The 11,517-nt window shown below is 46.5% G+C and overlaps 1 protein-coding gene across 1 annotated transcript; it reads right to left on the bottom strand.

Moving 5' to 3' along the window:
• Positions 1-3,038: 3,038 nt before the first annotated feature.
• Positions 3,039-4,311, bottom strand: LOC124687075 (NAC domain-containing protein 76-like). The gene is made up of 3 exons (XM_047220926.1): positions 4,143-4,311; positions 3,778-4,058; positions 3,039-3,683 (listed from the first exon to the last, which is right to left on the bottom strand). The coding sequence occupies exons 1-3, from the start codon at positions 4,309-4,311 to the stop codon at positions 3,039-3,041; spliced, it is 1,095 nt and encodes a 364-aa protein (XP_047076882.1).
• Positions 4,312-11,517: the final 7,206 nt, after the last annotated feature.

Genomic DNA, 11,517 nt, shown 5'->3' on the forward strand with positions numbered 1-11,517 from the left:
GGGCTTTGTTTTGGAACGTAGGGCCTGTGGATGGCCGCGCTGGACGCCACACGAGCAAACCGGCGGGCCTAGTGCTCGGTTAGAGGTTAAGATAGTCATTTGTGCCAGGTGCAAAATATTAAGTTATAAATTGGGCTAGCTGCAAAATAAGTTTTGTTTCTGTGTTTGGTGCAACAAATGCCACAATGCCTGATGTTAGATGCAATTTTCTCTAATGAAACACCTGGGTCAAAAGGTTGAATGGTGCGCGTCTACTCAGGACCACATCCCTGGGGTGTTAATCAGTTGACATGTGGGGGTTTTCACCTGAGAGCGCGCAGTTGAATAGTGGTTGCTCTAGACTACACACCTGGTTTTCACCAGGGGATCGTGTGGGGGTTTACTACATGGCATGGGTTTTAAACCTGTGAGTTTCACTTGTGGTTGGACACCCAGGATTAAAGAGATTACCAAATCTTCCATGTTTAGATAGCTTCTAGTGCAGTTTTATGGTATTATGGGCTCTGTCAAGATTAATTAAGTTTTGAGGCTCAACTTGTCAGCTAGACATTCGGTTGTGGCGACGGCCAAGTGGGAATGGGTCTAGCTAGTATGGTTGATTTCTCCTTCCGAAATATCTTGTCGCATTCTTCTCTTGGGAAGCGTGGGTCGTAAGGTGAAAGTGCACAACCTCTCGAGAGTTAAATCTAAGATCTTAGCCGTGTCCCCGATTATGGACAATTTGAGCTCCTGGACAGAGAATGTACGGAAGAATCTCATCACCTTTTCTGAATGTGCTAAAATTGAGTAGTAACTGTATAGAATGTACGAGGTGATTATGACCTTGTGTCAAGAATTATAAAATGTTTTGTTTTAAATAAAATATAGGATAAAATTGGTTTTATGCAAATTAGCCCAAGACTCCACTAGCCAGATATCATGTAGTTAGTGTTTCACAATTGCCATCAAATAAGTGTCATTTGCCAGTACATCATTGTACTAACCTCCATTTGTGGGGCTGCATATTCAAACGTGCAGGTTCATCTGAAGAAGAATAGTAGGTAGGGTCTCGAGTCTACATTCCAACATGTCTGCCTGTGGCACATGAAGATGATTGAGGCTCATTGGTGTTTCCTTTCTGTTGTGTTGATTTAAACATTTTATTTGAGCTAGTCAAAATGACTATGCAGTTTGTAAGACATTATTTTATCTCCTGAGGATCTACGATGTAGTGATTTGATAATATTGCAATGATTACTATATTTGAAATGTATGTGCTATCAGTAATCCCAGGAATAGCACTATACATAGGTATCCTTCCTTTATTAAAAGGTAGGGTGCTACAAAACTACTCACTCATGGTGATGGAGAGTGAATCCATGATGGTTGGTGATGATGGCGGTGGCGGTGATGATGAGGAAGCCCTCGAAATCACTCTCTCCAGGGTGGAGAGCAGGATCAATCTGACCCCCGAAACGAATATCGTGGTCTTGGCGGCGCTCTGTTTCGCGAAACACCTGGTGCTTCCAGGGGGATCAATTTGCAGGGTATATAGGGCACCTCGCGAAGAGGGAGGCGAGACGACGACCGAGGGCCAAACGGGTCTGGGTGGCGCGCCCAAAGATGTAGGGCGCGCCACCTAGCCTTGTTCGGGCCTCGTGGCTCCCCTCTCGTGATCCAAAGCTCCAGGGACCCACTTTTGGTGAAAAACTTCCATGGTATTTTCCCCTATTTTATTTCCTGCGAAAACTTGATAAAAAAGAGACTTTGCTAAAAATAACATCAGATTCAACAGTTTTTATCCGAGTATGGTGAGATTCCAGAGTAAATCATTGATCAAAGTGCTTGAAAAATTAGATACATTTGGGATGTATCAGTCATGCTTGAAGATTGGCTAGGATCTAAAGGTATTATCTAGCATGCTCGTGTTGAGATGAGACAACTGTCTTCTTCCAGGGAGTACTCGTAGTGGATGAAAAGATGATGATTTGTTGATCGTTGTATGCATACGGTTGCCATGCACGCGATGGATTGAGCCCAACTATTGGCGAATTGCAACAACTCGACAAGTTGGGGCGGTGACACATGATGACTCTGTTCTTGGCGGTGCTCTTTGAGCTCCGCGTCTCAGTTTCCAGGGTAAAAATTGCCAAGCTTGATGCACTAGCCAACGCAATCAAAAGTTCGAACTGATAGAAAGGGTTAGGAAATCCACTTATACATATCAACGCCCCATATCATGTGTGACCGGAAGTAGAGAAGAGAAGATCAACACGTGGAAAGAAGAATAACACACTTATGAATGATCGTATACGCGTCGAACATAGGGGTGGGAATAAATTGCGAAAGCCATAACTCGAACTCAAGACCCTCAGTTCTGATACCATATCAATCTTCATGCACTAGCCAACGCAACCGAAAGTCCGAACTGATAGAAAATGATAGGCAATCCACTTATACATGTCAACAAAAATCTTAAATCTGGTCTTCCTTAGTTATACCTGGCAATGACGACTTTAATCGTTTCCTTGTTAGAGACATTGTCTCGAGCTGACCTCTTCAGGGTGGAAACCCATGTTCTTACTTTTGTGGTTAGACAATGTTACAACAACGTTTGTGCACGTTATCTTTTTGGGGGCGTCGTTTTGGAGAAGCCTGACACATGTGTCTAGGTGTAGTGAATGGTGGTGGTTTGTCCATGTTGTTGCGAGCCTGTGATCGCTCAAATGGGATTTCTTGCTTTTTCTAGTTCTTTTTTTTTCTTTTTTTTCTTTTCAGCTATGTGCATCCTGCATGTCTAGATTAATTATGGATATTTTGTTGTTGCGGACTTAGGTTTATGTGGTATATTACTCTTACTCGAGGACAAACACTATCCTAGTGGTATATACATCAGAAATCGTACCAAGAAAAATCCTGATAAAAGCAGATCAAAGTACCCATCAAAATAATGAACAAACTAGTAATAACCAAATTAAAGGGTCTGATCACGCTCTCAGTTGCTCAGGTACATATCGATATATCGATCGATCTACTCTATCGAAAAAATATCGATCGATCTACTTGGAAAACCTGAGGAGATCAGCAGCCTCGCAACCGAGGTAATGGAAGAAGGGAAGCCGCTGCAGCGAAGAAGCGCCAATCTCCATCAGCTGCTGCTGCTGGACTTGGTGATGGTGTGGAGGAAGGGCTCCTACTGCTGATGACCCGCCGAGCTTGCCATGGAAAAGTTGGTCCAGGTTCTGGTGCGACTCCAGGAGCTTGTCCAGGATCGACCAGTCCGTCTCGGCGCCGAAGCGATCGCCGCCGCTGCAAAGCAGCATCTCCGCCGTGCCGCCGCCACCAGTGCACGATGTCAGCTTCATCATGTTCTGGTACTTGGACTGGGAGCACCCCATGTCGATCTGATTCACGGCCCGCGTTGAGGCCTGCGTGCCGGACAATGACATGAAGGTTGGGACGCCCGGCGGTGTCTCGGCGCTCGTGAGCTGCGGCAGGTGCATCGTGGGGTCAAAGGTGGGAAAGACGCCGCCGTGCATGAGCTGGTGGAGGTCGTGCTTCTGGTCTATGTCGACAGGTGACATGCCGATGCCGGGCGTGCCATGGAACTGCGACTGGATCTCGGTGGCAGCCATGTCCGGCTGCTCGTAGCCCCTCTGGATGCTCTTCTTCTTGAAAACCCTACACACCACCCACCCGTCCTCCTGCACATTTCCAATTCCACCATGAGCATTATGCACACTGCAGAGAACCGTTCCACGTACAGAGACCGCATAGTACTGTGCCATGCGTGCGTACCGGTGGCGGCACGTCGGCGTTGTCGTCGTCTAGGCGGTACTCGTGCATAATCCAGTCGGTCTTGGTGCCGTGCGGCGCCCTGCCGGTGTAGAAGACGAGCGTCTTCCTGAGCCCGATCTTCCGGGCACCGTTGCCGAGGAGGATGGCCTTGTCGCGGCCAGTGGCCTTCCAGAACCCTGCCGCCGTGGCCCGGTTCGTCCGCGTCCCCGTCGGGTACTTCTTGTCCTTGTGGCTGAAGAAGTACCACTCGTCCTGAGGCCCCGTCCCGATCCTGCAACGATCTGCACCGCCACCATGAATATAAATTACTACATCTTAAGGATCTCCACTCCAGTGCAAGTTATGAATAACAGTTGGTTACCTACCTATGAGATCCCAGGGCTCAAGCTTGTTGAGGTCGATCTCCCTGATGACATCCAGATCTATGGCTTCATAAGCAACCTTCTTCCTCAGGTAGTAGTAGAGGAGCTCCTCGTCGGTCGGGTGGAAGCGGAAGCCCGGGGGCACCGTCAATGGCGCTACACTCGGATGCATGCTTCCTCAGTCCTCACTTGAACGATCTGGCAAAAACAAAACACAGCATTAGAAGCCTTGATCCGCATGTATATGTAAATTTCTTCTCAAAGGAGAGCATAAACATGAACAAAAATACGCATATCTACCTTGGAAATTAAAGGTTTCTTTGCTTGGCCTACGTAGGCTTGCTTGGTTTTGCTCAACTTGAAATCAACAGTCTTCGGACAAGGTAAGCCAAGAGGTAGTTGTGCTTTCTGTGCTCCAAGAGAGTGAGAGATGTGAGTTATAAAGGAGAAGGGGAGAGGAAGGTAGGGCTACTTGGAACTTGGGGATAATCTGGTGGTCATCTGGTCTGTGATGCCTCACCAAAGACAAAGAACCGGGGTTAGAAAATGTTCCGCTGGAGGTGGGGATTAGCTGTTGCCTACATGTAATGTCAGTGATAGTGTTTGCATTGGTCATGACTAGTTTTGGAAGGACTAAAGGAAAGAAGGAAGATTGTCTCTGGACCAGGAGACTGTGCTGCCACAAAAATGGCCTTAGAAGGAGCAATGAGGTGTCCCTATCTGCAAATTAGTGATCCCTAACATTTTATTGTGGGCTTTGTATGTGTTCATCTTTGTTCTTAATTCAGTTTTTAAAAGGTTAGGAGGGTCACACCCGTGTAAAGTTAGAATTAATTAGTGTAAACAAACTCCTGATCGCGCTTTGACCAGTCGCGTGGGAGTCAGGGAATTAAACCCCAGCTCCTTCCTTCCATTGTTCCATATTCTGTTTCTATTCTCCTTCTAATCCTCTGCCAGATGCCTTATTGTATTCCAGCAGGGTAAGGGACATTTTCTTATTCGTTCGAGCGAAGTCTTCTGATCGCATTGATCATCACATAGTTTACCCATCCCAATTAGGGATCTACCATAGGTCGTACAAGTAAATTTCAAATATTGCGGTCAGTTAGCGTGCTACGTAACCAACCAATCTCCTATTTATTTACATATTATCTTTGACTTGAGATTTGAACTGCTTATGTATCAGCTGTCCAATTCAACCCTCGGTGAAAAACAACGTCATCACTACCGCAGAAATGTATAATTCTGAAGCTTTAGCTGTGTGGATGCAACTGTTCAATTACATATATCTAGAGCTTAAGTTTCACAAAATAGTATGTGCAACTACAAGCCTAATAGTGCAACGCAGATTTTCCACATGTATGTTGATGTCCTTGCACTATCCTCGCGTCCGAAGTTCTAAGATTCGTGCTACATATTGCATCCTCATAAATTACATATAGACCATTCTATTTTATGGGATTCAACCTACACTCCACATGTCAATAAGGATGTCAAAGTATTACTCCCACCTATCCGGGGGGAGCCTCTTGGAGGCCATACCGGAGACATTGTTTTGAGAGAGATGACTTTCTTTAGGGTGAAAACCTAAGATCTATAATCGGGCGACGACAGCGTTTCTGCACTGTTTCCTTCTTGGAGGCGTCGCTTATGGAGAAGGTGAGTTTCTGGTGTTGTCTTGGCGGTGTCAGTGTTGCTCTTTCAAGTTATGGCTCTCTATAGCGGGACCTTTCTTTTTTATAATTTTTTTCTCTTTTTTGGCTGTGTGCATTCTTTATGCCATTAGGGCATGATGTTGTTGCAGAGGCTGGGTGTAATTGATATCTCCGCGATATTAATATATGCTTTTTATCGAAAAAAATACCGGGTGCTGCCCAGGCTTTGGAAAACACAAAACACTAACTCCGTGACAAAAGTATTTGCTTCTACTGGCCCAGGCTTTGGAGCAGTGAGCATTTTGGTCCATGCTTTTCATCCGCCATAGCTCCTATCTATAATAAGTATTGGTGGTTTAGTTCAAATTTGAGCTATTGTTTTCAAAGTTATATCTTAATTCAGATTAAACTATTGCAATATATAGTTTGTAACATCTCGAACGATTGAGAAGCAAAAGCGTTGAAGTTCTGGCTACATTCCTTCCTTGCACCTATATATCAGCATCCATGTGAACAAAACGTTTCAACCGTGCATGTTTCACCCATTGATTTGGTGCTTCAAGATTTGAGCTGGGTTGTTTCCCCAAGTTCCGTTGCGTTTTAGAGAACTGCATGGATTGGCACGCAAGAAAACACGGTGCAACCATGGTGAAACCGTGCACCATAGTCATTTCTCGCATGTATGGTAGGAATGTCTTTCTACCGTACAGGGTAGAGTTTATTGTTTCATCTTGCTTCATCTCGGGCCAATCCTTGTAATTGTCATGCAGGTTAATGAACGCAACAAAACTTGGTGATACATTCTAGCACGAATTGTAAAGTACCAAATCGACAGACGAAACACCGCACACAGTAGAAAACCCACTATGGGGTGGTAGTTGTTATTAAGGCACAATAGAAGGTAAAAAATGTAAGTTAATTAAACTACACATTATTCAAGACATGATTATCTGATACCACCTCTGATACAGAGGAGAGACACAATCATATAACCGTATAGGAAAAGATGTGTGAGGACTTCCAAGCATGCATGGATGCATCCATGATATTCGAGATTTGCTTGTGTTCTTGGCAAGCTTGCAAGCGCACAGTACGATCATGTCCTGCATTCTTTAGTTAGAGAAGGCCGGTTGTTACGGTGGTTTTTATATGCGCGAGTACATAGATCAGTTCAAGACTTCCAAGACGAAGTTGACCGTATCCAATACAGACTCGCGCAGAGCATGACGCGTACGTAGAGAATATAAAATACTCGTCGATCTGCCCTTCTCTCCAGCTCGCAGGAAAATATACGGGAAACCTTGCTCGCTCCCACTAGCTGGGTGCGTACGTACCGCGACCCGGGTGCGGCGGCGCGGCGCTTTGTCCTGACCGTCGCCGACGTGGTGCCGTCGCGCCATGCCGGTTGGTTTGCCGATATGGCTCAGCTTGGAGGATATGCATGGCGAACAAGCATTCATGCATTCATTCAGGTGTGTGCATGCGCCCCCTGTCTGCGGCCTCTCGCCCCGCAGCCGCCGGCCGGTCGCCGGGAAAGATGGGCCGAGATCGTGGATGGATAGCGCGACGCACCGGCCGGCATCCGTCCACGCAGCAAGCACCAGCCGGGCGTGCGTGCGCGCGTTCATGGCGCGGGGGAATTAATGGTGTGGAGTCGAGGAATATTATCCGTCTTGATTTGTCGTTGTCGATGGCGCGAGAGATGGGCGGACTGAGCTAGCAGGAGGCCTCAAACCCCGGGGCATGGTGTCGCCATCGTCGTCGTTCGTTTCAGCTGCACGTGCACGCGCCGCGCGCTCACCAGCTTGTATCCCGGCCACGGCCGGGCCCAGAGGCCGATGGTCGATGGACGGTACCAGCCTAGAGCTTAATTAGCTACTTGAGGTGGTCAAAATCTCCCGAAGAAAAATAAGTTGGACAAGGAAAAGCATCTCTACTGCCAGCTATTCCGATCAATCATAGAGTGTTCTCCGATGGCAAAACGGAAAGCCCGAAAGTGTTCGTTGTAAACTGCGCACATCATCCGCCGATCAAAACTTTGTCGCAACAACATACATAGGGAGTGACTATCTCCGGCGGTTTGTATCAGTTTTTTTTTTCTCACCTGTCCAGTTGGAGGATCAAATGCTTAACTTGCAGCTTCTGTAGATTTTAAACCATAAATTCAATTTTGAAAACCTTTTGAATATTTGGGTTCCTACTGAAGAGAGCTTCAACATAATACCAGCATTGAGTATATTTTCATAACAATATTTGAAAGTCGACTTTTTAAGCAGAGTGGAACTTTGTAAAACATTGTGAAACCGGGCAAAAATATTTTTTGAAATAATTCCACGTTTCAAACTAGGTTCATTAGAGTTGGAAAATTAATTGTCAAATGACTTAAATTTCAAACCATTAAGTATATTAATGAAAACAAGATAAACAAGTTTCATTGGGTTTCATTCTCAATCATAATGTTTCATTATCTTTCGGAATTTGGGTATTAATTTTTAAAATTTTGGGCTTGTTTAAAAGATTTAATCGAAATAGATATATAGACATATTCAAACAGATTATTAATTTAATATATAATTATCCTATTTTATATGGTTCTTTTAAATTTAGGATTAAAATTAAATGAATGAGAGAGACAGAGAGTTTTCTGCCATTGTACTATGCCTAATATGCAAAAATATCTTTATTCGTCCAAATCTTAAAACAAATATATCAAATGAATGGCTTTAACAAGCACGCACGTAAGCTAAACATGCATTTCTCCTTCTACGTACGGTTCTACCGGCCGCAAGCTCTTCTTTGGTTGGGTGTTCAGTCTTCTTCCATGGGCTGTGGTAGCTGGAAGTTCCATGGACGCTGCCAACTTTCCCGGCGGAAACTGTTTCTTTGTTCCAGTTGGTAATAATTGCGGTCTTTGATTGCCGTATCAGAGGGATTCTCACGCTATCGACTACTCGACCTCCGATGCGTGTTTAAGCACTGTTACCTTTTATTTTATTCTGTTTCTGTAACAACCTGGTCAAAGAAGCATGCATGGAGCTATATCCCGCGCTCCTACTAGGTACTCTACTCCTGTTTAAGATTAGCCTGGATATTCATTGATCGATTCCTATGAGTTCATACCAGCTTAGAATGTGCCTCTTATCTTACAAATTATCAAGCTGACGTTGATAGCCGTAGCTCCATGTATTGATGTATATATGGAAAAACATGGGCTTCCTGAAAATAGCACTATCAAATACAGTATCCCTCAGTCCCAATTGTGGGACGGATAGAAGCGAAGAACGGTGAGAATAGTCACCGGCGAGGCAAAAAAGGAAACCACGCGAAACCCTCTCTCCTCTCCCGCGACCCGCGCCGCCCCCCCCGCGTGGTGGCCGGGCCGTGCCCTCTCCCCGGCTTCCCCTCGACCTCACCCCTCGCTCTCCCCCTCCTGCCGCCGTCCGCGTGTGCCGCCAGGCCTTGCATGGGCGGTGCCGGCGGTGGTAGGGATGGCTTTACCCGTGGCTCGTCGGGGGCGTGGGGACCTTGGCGGGTGGCGGAGCTCTTCGGCGAATGGCGGTCCGGCGCAGTGGCGTAAAACCCGTGCGTCTGGTGGGTGGAGGCGCGGCGGGGCAGCGCAGGCGGGCGGCCATGGCAGGGCCGGCTCGGCCTAGATCTGGGCCCAGTTCGGGGCCCTGAGGGGCTCGGCGGGCAGCCTGGGTTTGGCGCGTCGGCGATGCTCCCTGGAGGTGGAGATGCAGCGGCGGCGGTGCTCCGGCCGGCCTGCTGCAGCTTGGCAATGGGGACTTTGCGGGCCTTTTTGGGCCCGGCCGGGCCAGTGTAGGCCTGGTTTGACCTCGTTGCCATGTCCGGTCGGCTACCGCGAAGGCGGTGGAGGTAGTTCCCTCCCGCACGGCTGCGGTGTTGCTACCCCCGACCCGGCTGTCTCTCGTCTCTACGTCCAGGCCCTGCTCCGGTGACCACAGCGAGATGGCGAGGATGGCTTCAAGACCGCGGTGGCGCATGCTGGTGGACGGCAAGTTTGGTGGAACACGTTGAATCGTCCGGGTTTGTGGGTTTGGTGGGCGGGAGAAATCCTTGTCGGCATGTCCGACACTGACACGGTGACGCCTGCGGGTGTCGCCTTGCCTTCCTGAAGGGCGTCGGTTGTCCCTCCTCCCCAATCCCTTCCACATATCGGGGGAAACCCTAGGACTAGTCCGGGTAGCAGTGGCGTCGTCGTCACTTCCTTGTTGAAGGTGTTGCTTGATATCCGGCGCTTCAGCGTGCCAGGAGTGTGGTGGATTTCTCCGGAGGGCGCAGCGGTTGCGAGTTGTCCTCGTTCTTGTCGAGCTGCCGGTGTCGGCGTTGTTTTCTCTTTCCTTTCTCTTTTGTTTCTTTTGGGCTTGGTTGTGCTGCGGCTCCAGCGTGCTTGTTGTATCGGTCGGTTGTTATATTAATATAGCTGGACGAAAGCCTATTTCGAGAAGGGACAGATACAAGCTATGTTTCATTTCTAGTGTATATACATGGTTGGTGCTGGTGATATGTATCATGCGTGTTCAGATATATGCAAGGCCAATAAATGCACCAACCATAAGGTGCAAATACAGATTACATCTATTGTTTTGTTTGTGTCGTATATAATATACGTGTTAGGTTACATTTGAACTCTTCTTTGTTATAATAGGTGTAGATAGGTTACGGGTAGTGTTGGAGTCAAACTCTTGTACTATACCTACAATGGAGGCATCATAGCTAGTATCATGCACTATATGTATGCAAAAAGCTGATGTACGACATCAATTAGTGATGAAAGAGATGATAATAGTATCATAGGCAAATACTGTCAACACCCGGGTTTTTAAGTCCAGATGCCTATTATGTCATACATCGCAATCCCAGGAAGATTGTTGCGAGACATAACAGTTGAATATCATAGAGTCATCATTCATTACAAACCATAGTCGTCTTACAACAATAGATCACATGATCCACACTTACAATAATAGTTGATCTAGAGATCAACACACACACAACACATAGCAGAAGCGAAGTTGTAGTAATCCATCTAATCCATAGACAACACTTGACGTTAGAAGACGATCCTAGTTATCGTAGACGTCCTGCTGTCCGTCATCCTGATACTGTTGCTACTCTTCATAGTCTGGCCATTTGAATAGCCATGGACACAGCCGTGAGTACTTTCAAGTACTCGCAAACTAATACTAGTGTAAGTACTAACATTTTTAGGGAGAGGTTTCTAAGCTCTAGGTTTATTTGCATAAAGCCAATTTTATTTCTTAAGCATTTAGTAAACAAAGACTCTTCATTTGCCTAACTTAACTAAAGTGGGAACATTAGTGTCATTCCCACAACTCTGTTGTGATTCAAAATCAAAGTCACCTTTCAAGTTCAATTCACGAGTCACCTTTTGGAAAAGTTCTGATGACGGAATAGTATGGCCTTTCAAACTGTCCCTGACCGCGGACACGGCTATTCGAATAGGTTTACACTCTGCAGAGGTTGCACACTTGTGCCACAACATTTGATTTCATCCGTCAGGGATAACCCTGAATAATCATAACTCAGTATGCGGATCACCCTAGTATAGGCACCTCCCCCATGAGTTTGGCCTCCCAGTGATAACCAGCTGCTATCCTGGGAACTGCATAGGGCTTGGGTAAGACATTCAACTCTTTTCACGGCATTTCACTTTCAACGGTGGAAGCCTTGGCATAACC

This window comes from Lolium rigidum, chromosome 2 (genome assembly GCF_022539505.1).
Source record: "Lolium rigidum isolate FL_2022 chromosome 2, APGP_CSIRO_Lrig_0.1, whole genome shotgun sequence".
Lineage (NCBI taxonomy): Eukaryota > Viridiplantae > Streptophyta > Magnoliopsida > Poales > Poaceae > Lolium > Lolium rigidum.

Bases quoted from the DNA above. Each gene is read 5' to 3' on its own strand.
- LOC124687075 (XM_047220926.1), bottom strand. From the start codon at position 4,311: ATGCATCCGAGTGTAGCGCCATTGACGGTGCCCCCGGGCTTCCGCTTC. The intron at 4,059-4,142 runs GTAGGTAACCAA...GTGGCGGTGCAG, and splicing joins TGAGCCCTGGGATCTCATAG to ATCGTTGCAGGATCGGGACG. The intron at 3,684-3,777 runs GTACGCACGCAT...GGAAATGTGCAG, and splicing joins ACGCCGACGTGCCGCCACCG to GAGGACGGGTGGGTGGTGTG.